At 47.0% G+C, this 17032-nt stretch overlaps 1 protein-coding gene across 2 annotated transcripts in view; it reads right to left on the reverse strand.

The window, feature by feature from the left end:
- Positions 1-17032, reverse strand: part of LOC139276349 (phosphorylase b kinase regulatory subunit alpha, liver isoform-like) — a 374428-nt gene that overhangs the window by 148132 nt on the left and 209264 nt on the right. For both annotated transcript variants that reach the window (XM_070894201.1, XM_070894200.1), the window contains one exon: positions 8726-8862. In XM_070894201.1, coding sequence (XP_070750302.1) covers positions 8726-8862 — 137 coding nt within the window. The remainder of the gene's footprint in view (positions 1-8725; positions 8863-17032) is intronic.

A 17032-nucleotide genomic window follows, 5' to 3' on the forward strand; every position in this document is an offset into this window, starting at 1 on the left:
GGGTTGGGCAATGTGATGCAGTGTCTGTGGACTCGGGTTAGGGCAATGTGATGCAGTGTCTGTGGATTAGGGTTAGTGCAATGTGATGTATTGTGTGTGGACTAGGGTTGGGGAAATGTGATGCAGTGTCTGTGGACTAGGGTTGGGGCAATGTGATGTCGTGTCTGTGGACTAGGGTTCGGGCAATGTGATGTAGTGTCTGTGAACTCGGGTTAGGGCAATGTGATGTAGTGTCTGTGGACTAGGGTTAGGGCAATGTGATGTAGTGTCTGTGGACAAGGGTTGGGGCAATGTGATGCAGTGTCTGTGGACTAGTGTTAGGGCAATGTGATGTACTGTGTGTGGACTAGGGTTAGGGCAATGTGATGTAGTGTCTGTGGACTTGGGTTTGGGCAATGTGATGTAGTGTGTGTGGACGAGGGTTAGGGCAATGTGATGTAGTGTCTGAGGACTAGGGTTGGGGCAATGTGATGCAATGTCTGTGAACTAGGGTTGGGGCAATGTGATGCAGTGTGTGTGGACTAGGGTTGGGGCAATGTGATGCAGTGTGTGTGGACTAGGTTTGGGGCAATGTGATGTCGTGTCGGTGGACTCGGGTTAGGGCAATGTCATGCAGTGTCTGTGGACTAGGGTTAGGGCAATGTCATGCAGTGTGTGTGGACTCGGGTTAGGGCTATGTGATGTAGTGTCTGTAGACTAGGGTTGGGGCAATGTGATGCAGTGTCTGTGTACTAGGGTTAGGGCAATGTGATGTCGTGTCTGTGGACTAGGGTTGGGGCAATGTGATGTAGTGTGTGTGGACTCGATTAGGGCAAAGTGATGTCGTGTCTGTGGACTAGGGTTGGGGCAATGTGATGTAGTCTGTGTGGACTAGAGTTGGGGCAATGTGATGCAGTGTCTGTGGACTAGGGTTGGGGCAATGTGATGTAGTGTGTGTGGACTCGGGATGGGGCAATGTCATGCAGTGTCTGTGGACTCGGGTTAGGGCAATGTGATGTAGTGTCTGTGGACTAGGGTTATGGCAATGTGATGTAGTGTCTGTGGACTAGGGTTAGGGCAATGTGATGTAGTGTCTGTGGACTAATGTTGGGGCAATGTGATGCAGTGTGTGTGGACTAGGGTCAGGGCAATGTGATGTAGTGTCTGTGGACAAGGGTTGGGGCAATGTGATGTAGTGTGTGTGGACTAGGGTCGGGGCAATGTGATGCAGTGTCTGTGGAGTAGGGTTGGGGCAATGTGATGTCGTGTCTGTGGACTAGGGTTGGGGCAATGCGATGCAGTGTCCGTGGACTCGGGTTGGATCAATGTGATGTCGTGTCTGTGGACTAGGGTTAGGGCAATGTGATGTTGTGTGTGTGGACTAGGGTTAGGGCAATGTGATGTAGTGTCTGTGGACTAGGGTTGGGGCAATGTGATGTAGTGTCTGTGGACTAGGGTTGGGGCAATGTGATGCAGTGTCTGTGGACTAGGGTTAGGGCAATGTGATGTAGTGTCTGTGGACTAGGGTTGGGGCAATGTGATGTAGTGTGTGTGGACTCGATTCGGGCAAAGTGATGTCGTGTCTGTGGACTAGGGTTGGGGCAATGTGATGTAGTCTGTGTGGACTAGAGTTGGGGCAATGTGATGCAGTGTCTGTGGACTAGGGTTGGGGCAATGTCATGCAGTGTCTGTGGACTAGGGTTGGGGCAATGTGATGTTGTGTGTGTGGACTAGGGTTAGGGCAATGTGATGTCGTGTCTGTGGACTAGGGTTAGGGCAATGTCATGCAGTGTCTGTGGACTAGGGTTGGGGGAATGTGATGTCGTGTCTGTGGACTAGGGTTAGGGCAATGTCATGCAGTGTGTGTGGACTCGGGTTCGGGCTATGTGATGTAGTGTCTGTAGACTAGGTTTGGGGCAATGTGATGCAGTGTCTGTGGACTAGGGTTAGGGCAATGTGATGTAGTGTCTGTGGACTAGGGTTGGGGCAATGTGATGTAGTGTGTGTGGACTCGATTAGGGCAAAGTGATGTCGTGTCTGTGGACTAGGGTTGGGGCAATGTGATGTAGTCTGTGTGGACTCGAGTTCGGGCAATGTGATGCAGTGTCTGTGGACTAGGGTTGGGGCAATGTGATGTAGTGTGTGTGGACTCCGGATGGGGCAATGTCATGTAGTGTCTGTGGACTCGGGTTAGGGCAATGTGATATAGTGTCTGTGGACTAGGGTTATGGCAATGTGATGTAGTGTCTGTGGACTAGGGTTAGGGCAATGTGATGTAGTGTCTGTGGACTAATGTTGGGGCAATGTGATGCAGTGTGTGTGGACTAGGGTCAGGGCAATGTGATGTAGTGTCTGTGGACAAGGGTTGGGGCAATGTGATGTAGTGTGTGTGGACTAGGGTCGGGGCAATACGATGCAGTGTCTGTGGACTAGGGTCGGGGCAATACGATGCAGTGTCCGTGGACTAGGGTTCGGGCAATGCGATGTAGTGTCTGTGGACTAGGGTTAGGGCAATGTCATGCAGTGTCTGTGGACTAGGGTTAGGGCAATGTTATGTAGTGTCTGTGGACTAGGGTTAGGGCAATGTCATGCAGTGTCTGTGGACTAGTGTTAGGGCAATGTGATGTAGTGTGTGTGGACTAGGGTTAGGGCAATGTGATGTAGTGTCTGTGGACTAGGGTTATGGCAATGTGATGTAGTGTCTGTGGACTAGGGTTAGGGCAATGTGATGTAGTGTCTGTGGACTAATGTTGGGGCAATGTGATGCAGTGTGTGTGGACTAGGGTCGGGGCAATGTGATGCAGTGTCTGTGGAGTAGGGTTGGGGCAATGTGATGTCGTGTCTGTGGACTAGGGTTGGGGCAATGCGATGCAGTGTCCGTGGACTAGGGTTCGGGCAATGCGATGTAGTGTCTGTGGACTAGGGTTAGGGCAATGTCATGCAGTGTCTGTGGACTAGGGTTCGGGCAATGTGATGTAGTGTCTGTGGACTAGGGTTAGGGCAATGTCATGCAGTGTCTGTGGACTAGTGTTAGGGCAATGTGATGTAGTGTGTGTGGACTAGGGTTAGGGCAATGTGATGTAGTGTCTGTGGACTAGGGTTAGGGCAATGTCATGCAGTGTCTGTGGACTAGTGTTAGGGCAATGTGATGTAGTGTGTGTGGACTACGTTTGGGGCAATGTGATGTAGTGTCTGTGGACTAGCGTTAGGGCAATGTCATGCAGTGTCTGTGGACTAGGGTTAGGGCAATGTGATGTAGTGTCTGTGGACTCGGGTTAGGACAATGTGATGTAGTGTCTGTGGACTAGGGTTGGGGCAATGTGATGCAGTGTGTGTGGACTCGGTTTGGGGCAATGTGATGCAGTGTGTGTGGACTAGGTTTGGCGTAATGTGATGTGGTGTCTGTGGACTAGGGTTAGGGCAATGTGATGTAGTGTCTGTGGACTAGGGTTGGGGCAATGTGATGTTATGTGTGTGGACTGGGGTTGGGGCAATGTGATGTAGTGTCTGTGGACTATGATTGGGGCAATGTGATGCAGTGTGTGTGGACTAGGGTTAGGACAATGTGATGTAGTGTGTGTGGACTCGGGTTGGGGCAATGTGATGCGGTGTATGTGGACTAGGGTTGGGGCAATGTGATGCAGTGTCTGTGGACTAGGGTTAGGGCAATGTGATGCAGTGTGTGTGGACTAGGGTTGGGGCAATGTGATGTAGTGTGCCTGGACTATGGTTGGGGCAATGTGATGTAGTGTCTGTGGACTAGGGTTGGGGCAATGTGATGCAGTGTGTGTGGACTTGGGTTAGGGCAATGTGATGCCCTGTGTGTGGACTAGTGTTGGGGCAATGTAATGTAGTGTCTATGGACTAGGGTTGGGGCAATATGATGCAGTGTCTGTGGACTAGGGTTGGGGCAATGCGATGTAGTGTCTATGGACTAGGGTTGGGGCAATGTGATGTAGTGTCTGTGGACTAGGGTTAGGGCAATGTGATGCAGTGTCTGTGGACTAGGGTTGGGGCAATGTGATGTAGTGTCTATGGACTAGGGTTGGGGCAATGTGATGCAGTGTGTGTGGACTAGGGTTGGGGCAATGTGATGCAGTGTCTGTGGACTAGGGTTAGGGCAATGTGATGTAGTGTGTGTGGACTAGGGTTGGGGCAATGTGATGCAGTGTCTGTGGACTAGGGTTGGGGCAATGCGATGTAGTGTCTATGGACTAGGGTTGGGGCAATGTGATGTAGTGTCTGTGGACTAGGGTTAGGGCAATGTGATGCAGTGTCTGTGGACTAGGGTTGGGGCAATGTGATGTAGTGTCTATGGACTAGGGTTGGGGCAATGTGATGCAGTGTGTGTGGACTAGGGTTGGGGCAATGTGATGCAGTGTCTGTGGACTAGGGTTGGGGCAATGTGATGCAGTGTCTGTGGACTAGGGTTGGGGCAATGTGATTTAGTGTCTGTGGACTACATATAATGGAGTCGCGGCGATCCTTCAAATGAGCCTGTGCTATGTGACCTTCCTCATGTCACCCTGTCCCCTCCCTTCTGCTAACCTCTCGTCTGTTGCTTTCTAATTACAGATGCCCAGTCACAGGTGCCGCAACCTTTAAAGCATGACGCCATGTCAGGCCATCATGTGGAGGAGGAGGAGGAACAGGAGTTCACAGATCAGCCTACTCCGGAGGGGCGGGTGAGGTTGCCGATGTACTCTTCTGTTACCAGCAAACCCCTCGTCTGAGGATGGTGTAACTTTCCCGGTCTTTGAGACCGCCGAGGCTCCTGTGACTAGTGGTGTGCAGCAATGCAGTTCTGGGATCAAATCCTGACCCTAACCCTAAATGCCATTTCTCCGGAGGGTGTGTCGGCAAAGTCAGTCCGCTGACAGAGGCAGCCGCAGAACTGGACATGGTGGGACTGTCCAGGGAGAGCATCCACCTCACCCGTCAGCTCCTTGATGTCCTGGCGGACAAGTCCCCTGGACCTGATGGCTTACATCCTAGGGTCTTAAAAGAAGTGGCTGCAGAGATAGTGGATGCATTGGTTGTAATCTACCAAAATTTCCTGGATTCTGGGGCGGTCCCAGCGGATTGGAAAACCACAAATCTAACACCCCTATTTAAAAAAGAAAGCAGACAAAAAGCAGGAAACTATAGACCAGTTAACCTAACATCTGTCGTTTTGAAAATGCTGGAGTCCATTATTAAGGAAGCAGTAGCAGGACATTTGGAAAAGCATGATTCAATCAAGCAGAGTCAGCATGATTTTATGAAAGGGAAGTCATGTTTGACAAATTTGCTGGAGTTCTTTGAGGATGTAACGAGCAGGGTGGATAAGGGGGGACCAGTGGATGTGGTGTATTTAGATTTCCAGAAGGCATCCGATAAGGTGCTACATAAGAGGTTAATGCACAAGATAAATGTTCACTGGGTTGAGCGTAATATATTAGCATGGATTGAGGATTGGCTAACTAACAGAAAACAGAGAGTCGGGAAAATGGGTCATTTTCCGGTTGGCAAACAGTGACTAGTGAGGTGCTGCAGGGATCAGTGCCGGGGTTTCAACTATTTACAATCTATATTAATGACTTTGATGAAGGGACCAGTGTAATATAGCCAAGTTTGCTGATGATAAAAAGATAGGTGGGAAAGCAAATTGTGAGGAGGACACAAAAAATCTGCAAAGACTAAGTGAGTGGGCAAAAAATTGGCAGATGGAGTATAATGTGGGAAAATGTGAGGTTATCCACTTTGGTAGAAATTAAAAAATTGCATGAAACACAAAATGTTAGTATGCAGGTACAGCAAGTAATCAGGAAGGCAAAGGGAATGTTGGCCTTTATTGCAAGGGGATAGAGTATAAAAGCAGAGAAGTCCTGCTACAATTGCACAGGGTATTGGTGAGGCTACACCTGGAGTACTGAGTACAGTTTTGGTCTCTGTATTTAAGGAAGGATATACTTGCATTGGAGGCTGTACAGAGAAGGTTCACTAGGTTGATTCCAAAGGTGAGGGGGTTGACTTTGACTTATGAGGATAGGTTGAGTAGGTTGGGCCTATACACATTGGAGTTCAGATGAATGAGAGGTGATCTTATTGAAACTTATAAGATAATGAGGGGGCTCGACAAGGTGGATGCAGAGAAGATATTTCCACTCCTAGGGGAAACTAAAACTAGGGGGCATAGTCTTAGAATAAGGGGCCACTCATTTAAAACTCAGATGAGGAGGAATTTCTTCTCTGAGGTTTGTAAATGTATAGAATTCGCTGCCCAAGAGAGCTGTGGAGGCTGGGTCACTGAATATATTTAAGGCGGAGATAGACAGACTTTTGAGCGATATGTTCTTATTCCCGCGACCATCGAGACTCTCACTAAGACCATTACCGAGGTAGGATCGCAGATTGTCGGTGCGAGCCGTGAAACCTCGAGGCCATCATCACTGCCCACACGAGGCTGGTGGCCTCTAGCAGTGACACTGGAGTCCCGAAGAGTGTGGGGAGCAGCCTTTCCGAGTTCCCCAGCACGACACCCAGACACACCCCCCAGTACGCCGATGAAGAGGCTCGCCAGTCAGAAGCCGGGCCTTCCACGTCACGAGCTGATCCCGTGCCTCCCCAGGTGGTGTCTCCAATGTCTCTCCTCCCAACACAGCAGCGCTCTGACAACGTTGCTGCACGCCATCATGGCGCCACTTTGGGTACGAAGAGCAGGCGAGGGAGGGGGGAGGGGAAAGCCGGTGGTAAAATACAGTGGGGCAAGGGTGTTGGTTATAATATTGTTGTTGTTGTTGTTTAAACACACTGCTGGATGCAGATAATTTATGTTATTTTATTAAAGTTTCAACATTTGCAAATTATGCAAAGATATAAAAGTTTATAATGTTTAATAAATTATTTGGTTCACCTCAACCATTCCTGTGTCGTGTCTTATTTGCAGAATAAGAGGGGGAATAGTCAACATAGTGGGATAGTGTGGCCAGGCAACGCTCAAATGTGCCGCTCACTCTTCAAACAAAGCGTTCACTGATGAGCTGCTGACATAAGGCTTTTGCAGCAGCGAAAGCTCCACGATGCCTCCCTGTGGTTGTGGTGGTGGTGGTGGTGGTATGGGTTCCTCACCAGGGTCCTCGTCCTCATCTTCCTCTTCCTCCTCCTCCTCCTCCTCCCCCCCCCCACCCCCCTCAGGTGATCCTGCCCCCTCATGATGGCTAAGTTGTGTAGCATGCAGCACACCACAATGAACTCAGCAACCTGCTGAGGGGAGTATTGCAGGCAGCCTCCAGAGTGGTCCAGGTATCGGAGGCGCTGCTTGAGCTCCAATTGTCTTTCTGTTCGACGATCTTGCGTGTGGCTGCATGGCTCTCATTATAGTGATGCTCGGCTTCTGTCTGAGGGTTTCGGAGCGGGGTCATGAGCCAGGTGGCGAGGCCGTAATCTTTGTCCCCCAGCATCCAGCTCTTGCCTTGTGGTTGACGCTAGAACAGGCCTGAGACACTGCTCTCATGCAAAATGAAAGCTTCATGGATGCTCCCTGGTCATTGGGCATTGCCTGGCATGATGCGCTGATTATGGTCGCAAACGATCTGTACATTCATGGAGTGGAATCCCTTTCAGTTTCGGTAAAGCTCTGGATTCTGTAAAGGTGCATGCAGGGCAATGTGCATACAGTCAATGGCACCCTGAACCTTGGGGAAGCCAGCAAATCATCCAAAACCTGTAGCCCTCTCATTTTGGGCCTCCTTGGTCATTGGGAAGTTTATAAAGTCCATCCTGCGTGCGTACAGTGCAGTAGTCACCTGGCGAATGCAGCGATGTGTACCGTGCTGCGAGATGGAGCACATGTCCGCCGCTGATGAAAGGAGCCGGAGGCATAGAAGGCAAGTGCCGCAGTCATCTTCACCTCGACAGGCAGTGCAGTCCTGTTGCTGCTGGTAGGCTGGTGGTCTGCCTGTATGAGCTGGCATATCTCTGTCAGCACTTCTTTTTGGAAGCACAGCCTTCTAACACACTGTGCCTCAGAGAGCTGCACATATGAGCGATGTTCCCTGTGAACTCGGGGGGGGGGTGCGGGGGGGGTAAGGCCTACTCCCCATATATCTGCGACCTCTTCGAATACGTTGAAAATTATCAATAAGCCTTCTTCCAGTTTGAAGCCGTATGGATATAGCAGCCAGGATTACTTGCTAACATAGTATGGCCCCCATCTTTTAAAATATCCTTAAATGTCCTTTAAAACAAACTAGAAACTCACATAAACTTCACAATGAAGAGTATGCAGTAATGTAGCGTCCTTTTAATCGCTCAGAACTCTGACCTTCTCCTCCGTTTGCAAGATGGTGCCATTAGCGCCCGGTGCACTTGGGGTCCGACTGCTTTTTGCTGGCGGGCTCCTGGGTGGACGCTAAATCGGGCGATATGCTCGAAAGTTGCACCCGGGGTGCTAGCACAGTGATGCATGACAATTTACGTCATCCAACCGGTGAAAACAGCTGCAGGGCGGTAAGTTTTAGCGCTGCCGCAAAACCATTGCCGAAAGTGCCGCCCGCCGCAAAATCTTACGCGCCTCGTTTCACGGCAAAAAAAATAATTTATACGCCCTACCTATACGCTAAACGGAGCGCAAATGAGCTGAAAATCCATCCCTTTGCACGAATTGTTCATTGGCTATCAATACTGCAGTTCAGTGGTGGAATAGAGATACAAAATATGGAGATGAAACAGCACTCCGTCTTAATGGTTGAAATGTTTCACTTACTTAATAACGTACAGGATGTACAATATGTCTGCCTGGTCTTGTAGAGTGGGGCAGTCTTTTAGTTGTTCAACTAATGAAGCAAAGTCAATATCACCATGGGCATCCTTGGGCAAGCTGAGATCCACGCGATGATCCGACTGGATAAAAAAGAAAAAGTCATTGTTTTCAGAATTGTGCTAAATTCATTCATTCTCATTCAACTTATTACTGAATCATAAACATATATCTAGCTATATCTCTTTAAAAAAAATCTTACATCTGGATGCAACTCCTGTCTGCACCACTCAGCTTCCTGTTGTCATGGGCTTGCCACTTTTTCTGTTAACTTCTTGCCATTAGAAATTCCAGCCTACATTTATCATGGGCGCAGCCAATGTAAACGTGTAACACTGTAATTACATAATATGGCCACCGGAGGCACATGGAGCAACTCACTGAACTTTCTCTCCCGGGCTCTGCTGCTGTGGAAATGTATTTTTATCTAAGCTGTACCACACTGTATTTTTGTGCCTTTTTAATATAAAACAAAATGGAGTCCTGGTCCTTCCAGGAATTTCTGCAACAAGCAGTCGGTTTGCATAAACAGCTAAACCTGGCTTGAAATGGCTGATAGCCACCAGACAGCTGGGAGGCAAGTCCTGCTGAGACAAGTACCCCCTATGGTGCTCTCCTATTGTCTATACAACACCAGTTCCACTCCACCCCACCCTTTTCGAAGTACTCAAACCACCAGCCATTATCTCTTGTACAGACCTCATCCATTTGATGCAAAAAGATAACTGACCAGGAAACTGGACAATCCTGACACAATGCAATGCAGGTAATAGCTCATTACCACACTCTCATCGAGTGATGGCCGACTGGCCAACAAATAACCCTGACAAAAGGAAATATCTGGAAACCATGTCAGGACAAGGATATAGTAATTAACTCTCTATCTGGATTCACTGACTGCGAGACAGAGCCAATACACAGGGAGAGGCCATAACTTGGCTTTTACTGTATAAATATCTCGTGAAATTGTACCATTTCGGGAGGTCTCCACGTAGCCTTTGACTGGGTGAGACCTTTTCCCTTGCTGCAAGTAAATTAAAGAAACTTCTGCCGGAGCTGAAGTTGTCTGAGTCGTTTATCGGGAGTCGAGATTTCGACAGTTACTTTTTGGAGGTTCCACCGAGATGCATACTCTCTGCCCTGTGAGTAAAATGGATGCAGGCATAGTGCCTCTCCAGTGAAAGGCTTCAGTGGCCAAAACAAGGTGAGCCTTTTGCTCACAGGAGGTTTCTTCACTGTTGAATCGCATATGTAATCTGTTGTCCACAGGGGAGGTACTGCAATCTACGAGACTCGACATTTAAAAGCTAAAGTTATTTTTTTATGATCATTTCTTTCTCAGCTTGCAGGCAGAAGGGATCTGGTTCTGGAAATATCTTGAAACAGCCCGGGGAAGGTTTCAGTAGGAAACGGTAAAAAGAGCACTAGTCGATCGAAGGTTCTTATATGAAAAGAGTTAATTAGGAAAGCGGTTCTTATGTGATAAGATTAGGGGAAAAAAAGCACTAATCGATCGAAGGTTCTTATGTGATAAGAGTTAAGGTAATGGGACCATAAGTTTTATTAGGATAAGTTAAGGACTCGGTTTGTAGTGGCGTACAACGCAGACTGAGAATTAATTATTTGTTTAGATAGAGTTTAAGGCTATGATTTGTATACTCGTGTGAATGTTGTTTGTCCTAGTTGTCCTTGTTATACTGTTGTGTTCAATACCTTTGAGCGACATTGCAATTAGAGAAACGGGAAGAGTCACTCGGGAAAATTGCGATTCGGAAAAACAAGGATTGATTGAGAAAAGAAACAGTAACTGATTGATCAACTACAGTTGGTTCGTGCCAACATATCTCACACACCCAGACTGAGCCTGAATTAAGAGCCTTTTCAGGCCACGTAATGGCCAGGAGAAGTGGGCGTAGAGAACTCGGTTGGCCGAAAGGATTGTGAGATCAGAAACTGTGGAAAATCTTAATCATCCAGAATGGGTGCCGGAGCAAGTTAAAACACCACAAAAGGGCACACCAGCCTATGTCATGCTCCAGAATTGTGGTCAGTCTTCAATTGACCACCAAAATAAAATGGGTAAGGTGGACTAAGGGTGAAAACAGGCCATTTCCACCCGATGGTTCATTTAATTTAGAGAGAACAACATGTCAAGTGTCTTATAAACAGAGATCCAGGTAGAAGAGGTAAAGAAAAAAAAGGAAAGTAATAGAAAAGGCCTGGGTTCCGATTCTTCGAGCCCACGTAAAATTAACAGGAATTAAATCAAAAAGGAACCCGATAGTGACTTATGGATCCAAAAATAGAGCTGGCCAAACAATAAGCTGTATTAAATGAAGAGAGACCTTTGTGAATGTCTGTCTTTGAATTTTTCATGTGTCTGAAAGCCTGTTTGGAAAGGTTGTGGAACTGCCTGTTTGTTTTAGTTCCACCCACTTTTTCAAACAGAGTGAAGGTTTTTTTAACCCTTTGTAGTGTTGTCCTGTATGTGGGAAGTTTAAGACATTTTAAGTTAGAAACGCAGGTGTGGATTTATTCAGATGAGAAGTTACAGAGCTAGGAAATGCACAAAGGATAGGTTTGTTGAGACATGGTCCCGGTTAAAAAAAAAGAGAATTTATTTGACACGCTCACTTACTTGTCGAAAGAAGACACGCAATCATTGATTACATTGGGTTTAAAGACATAAATTTAGTCTCGGAGCGAGATAAAGAATGGGGAAGGGAAGTTGTAATGCCTTTTTTAAAAAAAAAAGCCTTTGTGGGTCTCTCGAGGCTGCAGGCTGGGGGAATACGCTCCCATTGTCCTTTGTGTAAAACCTTGACGTGAAAGCTTCTAGCTCAGTAAGAGGATTTGTCTTTTTAGATAAAGATTGGCAGTACAATATTTGAATTGGGATTTTGAGATATTTCAGGTGATCTCCTTGATCAACATTTTGGGTGTATTGGAAAAATCTTGGGTTTGGAAGCCTTTTAATAAAATTATAAAACAATTACTTCGCATTCTGTGCTCTGTGAATCACTATAAGCATAAATGAGAAGTCCGTGTAACACACTGATTCTTCCGGTTCAGAAGCCCAATAGTGACAAATGGAGGTTTGTCCAAGACCTACGAGCTGTGAATGAATCTACTATATTCTCACAATGCTTAAAGAAGGATTTGGAATGAAGTATTCCGGAATGCTTTCCAGAGTCTTAAGCAGTTCCTCACTTCAGCACCAGCCTTGGGATTACCAGATTACACTAAGACATTCAACTTATTTGTTCATCACAAGTCGGGTTTTGCACAATCTGTTTTGACTCAGTTACATGGGGACAGGCAGCGACCGGTAGCGTATTTCAGTGCCCAACTAGACCCAGTGGCATGCGGACTACCAGGATGTCTTCCTTCGTTGGCAGCAGCTTATTACGCTGTACAACAGGCTCAGACAATAACTCTAAATCATCAGACCATTTTATATATCCCACACTCTGTCGAGATTTTACTTACTAAATGCGCCACCCCATACCTAACTTCTGCAAGAACCACTAAATATGAAGTCGAACTGTTATCAAATCTGAACCTCATCATTAAAAGTTGTACTACCTTAAATCCAGCCACTCTACTCCCCACGGAAGAAGTCGTTTATCAGGAGTCGAGATTTTGACACTGCCATCTCAGTTTCGTCAGGTAAGTTTATTTTAAATATAAATTTAAAGATTTAAATTTATATTTTAAATATAAATTTAAAGATTTAAATTTTGTGTGTGAAATATACTTTGTACTTTGTTGGAGGGTTTCCTCTCCTCCTCCCCTCCACGGCTCCGTGTTGGGGCCGCACTCTTCCTCTCGCCTGCATTCTCTCTCGGCAGACTGACACAGCTCCCAATCACTCGCATGGTCTGCCTCTCTTTCCTCCCTCCATCTTCACTCTTCCCCACTCTGTTTGGCCCCAGCACATTGTCACCCACCTGGTTTTGGCCTGTGCTGTGCCCTCTCCATCACCACTGTTGCCCTCATGCCCTCTCTTCAACTATTCAAAACAGCTGCACTTTTTCCCCATCTCTGCTCTCTAACTCCACTCTATTTTTTCCCTCACCTGCACCTTCTGATGGTCACACCTGCCCTCTTAAGCTGTCAACCTCTAAACCTTCCCTACTTTACCCCGTGATCTTTAACCTTGCTCTAACCTCTTGTGTCACTGCCCTCCCTTTGATGTGGTCCAATTGTTGCTGCCATCCAACCCTATTTAATCTCAAGGCAAGACTTAGTGTTGACTCCCTGAGCGCAAAGGCCCAGGGGATTGAGGAGTAATATGTTAAAGTCTTGAGCATAGTGAGCACATCCTATACATGCAATACTTACTTCCTATCAATCAATAAGTAAATGAAGAAGACTAAATGGCAGGGCAGATTATGTGTCAGGACTGCAGTATGTGGGAGTTTGTGGACAGTGAGACTGGGCAGGTGGTGTGTCGGGACTGCAGTATGTGGGAGTTTGTGGACAGTGAGACCGGGCAGGTGGTGTGTTGGGACTGCAGTATGTGGGAGTTTGTGGACAGTGAGACCGGGCAGATGGTGTGTTGGGACTGCAGTATGTGGGAGTTTGTGGACAGTGAGACCGGGCAGGTGGTGTGTCGGGACTGCAGTGTGTGGGAGTTTGTGGACAGTGAGACCAGGCAGGTGGTGTGTCGGAGTTTGTGGACAGTGAGACCGGGCAGGTGGTGTGTCGGGACTGCAGTGTGTGGGAGTTTGTGGACAGTGAGACCGGGCAGGTGGTGTGTTGGGACTGCAGTATGTGGGAGTTTGTGGACAGTGAGACTGGGCAGGTGGTGTGTTGGGACTGCAGTATGTGGGAGTTTGTGGACAGTGAGACCGGGCAGGTGGTGTGTTGGGACTACAGTGTGTGGGAGTTTGTGGACAGTGAGACCGGGCAGGTGGTGTGTCGGAGTTTGTGGACAGTGAGACCGGGCAGGTGGTGTGTTGGGACTGCAGTATGTGGGAGTTTGTGGACAGTGAGACTGGGCAGGTGGTGTGTTGGGACTGCAGTATGTGGGAGTTTGTGGACAGTGAGACCGGGCAGGTGGTGTGTTGGGACTACAGTGTGTGGGAGTTTGTGGACAGTGAGACCGGGCAGGTGGTGTGTTGGGACTACAGCGTGTGGGAGTTTGTGGACAGTGAGACCGGGCAGGTGGTGTGTCGGGACTGCAGTGTGTGGGAGTTTGTGGACAGTGAGACCGGGCAGGTGGTGTGTCGGGACTGCAGTGTGTGGGAGTTTGTGGACAGTGAGACCGGGCAGGTGGTGTGTCGGGACTGCAGTATGTGGGAGTGTGTGGACAGTGAGACTGACCCGGATTCCCAGATCTGCAGGAAATGTCTCTGCTTTCAGTCATTCAGCTCAGAGTCATTGAGCTGGAGTGCGAGTTGGAGACACTCCAACACATAAGGGAGGGGGAGGAATTTCTGGACAGTTTTATCTAGAGCATAGCCACACCCCAGAGGAAAGCACAGGTTTAGGAAGGGGAGGATGTGACTGCTAGGGTGATGGTAGTGGGGACGCAGAGGCTGAGCAGGAGGTCCCGCTGGTCCTGTCCAACAGGTACGATGCACTCGCTCCCTGTGTGGACAAGGGGTGAGACTGCAGGGAGGACAGACACAAGGCACCATGGCTCAGCAGGCTGTCCCGGGGGGAGGGAAGAGCAGAATTGAAATGTGGTAGTGGTAGGGAACTCTATCATTAGGGGTATGATAGTGTCCTCTGCAACCAAGAACGAGAATCCCGAAGGGTATGTTGTCTACCTGGTGCCAGGGTAAGGGATATCTTGAGGCGACTGGAGAGGAACTTGGAAAGGGAGGGGGGTAAATCCAGTGTCTTGGGTCATGCTGGAACAAACGACAAAGGCAAGAGCAGGGAGGAGGTCCTGCTGAGGGAGTATCACGAGTTAGGAGCTAAATTCAAAAGCAGGATCTCGAAGGTAATAATCTCTGGATTATTGCCTGAACCACGTGTAAATTGACATCGAGACAGACAGATCAGGAGAATTAACAAAAGGGCTGGTGTGGGACAGAGGGGTTCTTTTTCAAGGGACACTGGCACCAGTTCTGGGACAGGGAGGAGGTGTACCAATGGGACAGGCTCCAACTAAACCAGAGGGGGACCAGTGTCCTAGCGGAAAGGGTAAATTGGGAGGTGGCAAAGGCTTTAAATTAGTACGATGGGGAGAGGGATCTACAAGAAATGAAACAAGCTTAAATGTAAACAAAATAGGAAAGGAGAGCAAAGGACAGACTAAACTAAGCAAGGACATAAATGGCCAGGGAATAAATAGAGTTATAGTACAGGAGTGTAAAAATATGGTTAAAAATAAAGAGAGAGGTACTGCTATTAAAAATGAGTTAAACTCTCTGTACAGCAATGCACGCAGTGTCCAGAATAAAACAACGGAGCTGGACTCAATCATGCGTTGCGAGGAACCAGACATAGTAGAGATTACTGAGACATGGCTACAGAAAAATTAGGATTGGGACTTAAACATTGCAGGGTAAAACATATTTAGAAAAGATAGAGAGAGAAAAAGGGGAGGTGGAGTAGCTGTACTTATAAGGGATAACATAATGGCAGTAGAAAAAGTGACGCAGCTATCAGTAAGACAGAAATAGAATCCATATGGATAAAGATAAAAGATAATAAAGGATCAATCACACTAGCAGGGATAGTCTACAGACAACCCAATAGTGGAAGGGAGGTGGAAGAAGAAATATGCAGACAAATTAGGGAAATGAGTAAGAAACATCGAATAATAATCATGGGGGGTTTCAACTACTCGGATATTAATTGGACAGAAGAGGTAGATTAAGGGAATGGAGGTCCTACAGTGTAAAAAGAAAGGATTCACTATTAAATCTAGTAATGGGAATGAACCAGAACAGATAAGAGCGGCAAAAGTAAGGGAACATCTAGGCAATAGTGATCATAATATAATATGCATGGATAATAATTGAGAAGGGCATGAACATGACAAAGATCAAGGTAATAGATTGGAGAAAAGCTGATTTTGAGGGGCTGAGAATAGAACTTGGGAAAATAAAATGAACAATATTGGCAAAACAATGTAGAGCAACAATGGGAAACATTTAAATCGGTGTTCACCAGAGCCCAGGAACAAATATATTCTGCTAAAAAGCAAGAACAAGTTAAACATTAATGAGACACCATGGATGAATAAAGCCATAAGGGAAAAACAGAGGGTGAGAAAAGAGGCTGTATACATGGAGAGCAGGGGAAAGCATGACAAGTGGAATACAAAGAGATTAGGAGAGAAGTCAAAAAAATTACGAAGACAAAGAGGAACTATGAAATTAAATTAAGAAAATATAAAAATGAACAGTCAACAGGGATTTCAAATGCAAAATCTTGCTTGACCAACCTCAATTAATTCTTTGAAGAGGTAACAGAGAGAATAGACACGGGTAATGCAGTGGATGTAATATATCTGGATTTCCAAAAGGCCTTTGATAAGGTAGCCCATAATAGACTAATGGACAGAGAATGCGGAGTCAGGGGACTAGCAGAATGGAGAGCTCACTCATTGCAAAACAGAAAGCAGAGAGTAGGGGTAAAGGGTAGCTATTCACAGTGGCAGAAGGTGGGTAGTGGTGCTCCACAAGGATCAGTGCTGGGACCACTGTTGTTCACTATTTATATTAACGATTTAGACTTCGGAATCAAAAACACAATTTCTAAATTTGTGGATGACACCAAAGTGGTAGTGGGGGGGCGGGGGGGGGGGTGGGGGAGGGGTTGGGGATAGCTAACACTGAGGACTGCAACAAATTACAGGAAGATATTAATAAGCTTGCAGAATGGGGATATAATTGGCAAATTAATTAATGTAGATAAATGTGAGGTATTGCATTTTGGTAAGAAAAATAAGGAAGTCGCATATTACTTGGAAAATAAGAATCTAAATGGGGTAGAGGAGCAAAGGGATCTCGGAGTACAAATACACCAATCACTGAAAGTTATGACACAGGTTAGCAAGGTCGTAAAAAGCAAACCAAGAACTAGAGTTTATTTCTAGAGGGATAGAATTGAAAAGTAGTGAAGTTATGCTAAACCTGTATCGAACCTGGATTAGACAACACTTGGAGTACTGTGTACAGTTCTGGTCGCCAAAAGGATATAGAGGCACTGGAGAGGATGCAGAGAAGATTTACAAGGATAATATAAGATATGAGAGATTATACTCAGAATTCAGAAGACTGAGAGGTGATC

The sequence above is a fragment of the Pristiophorus japonicus genome, chromosome 11 (assembly GCF_044704955.1).
Source record: "Pristiophorus japonicus isolate sPriJap1 chromosome 11, sPriJap1.hap1, whole genome shotgun sequence".
In the NCBI taxonomy this organism is placed as follows: Eukaryota; Metazoa; Chordata; class Chondrichthyes; family Pristiophoridae; genus Pristiophorus; species Pristiophorus japonicus.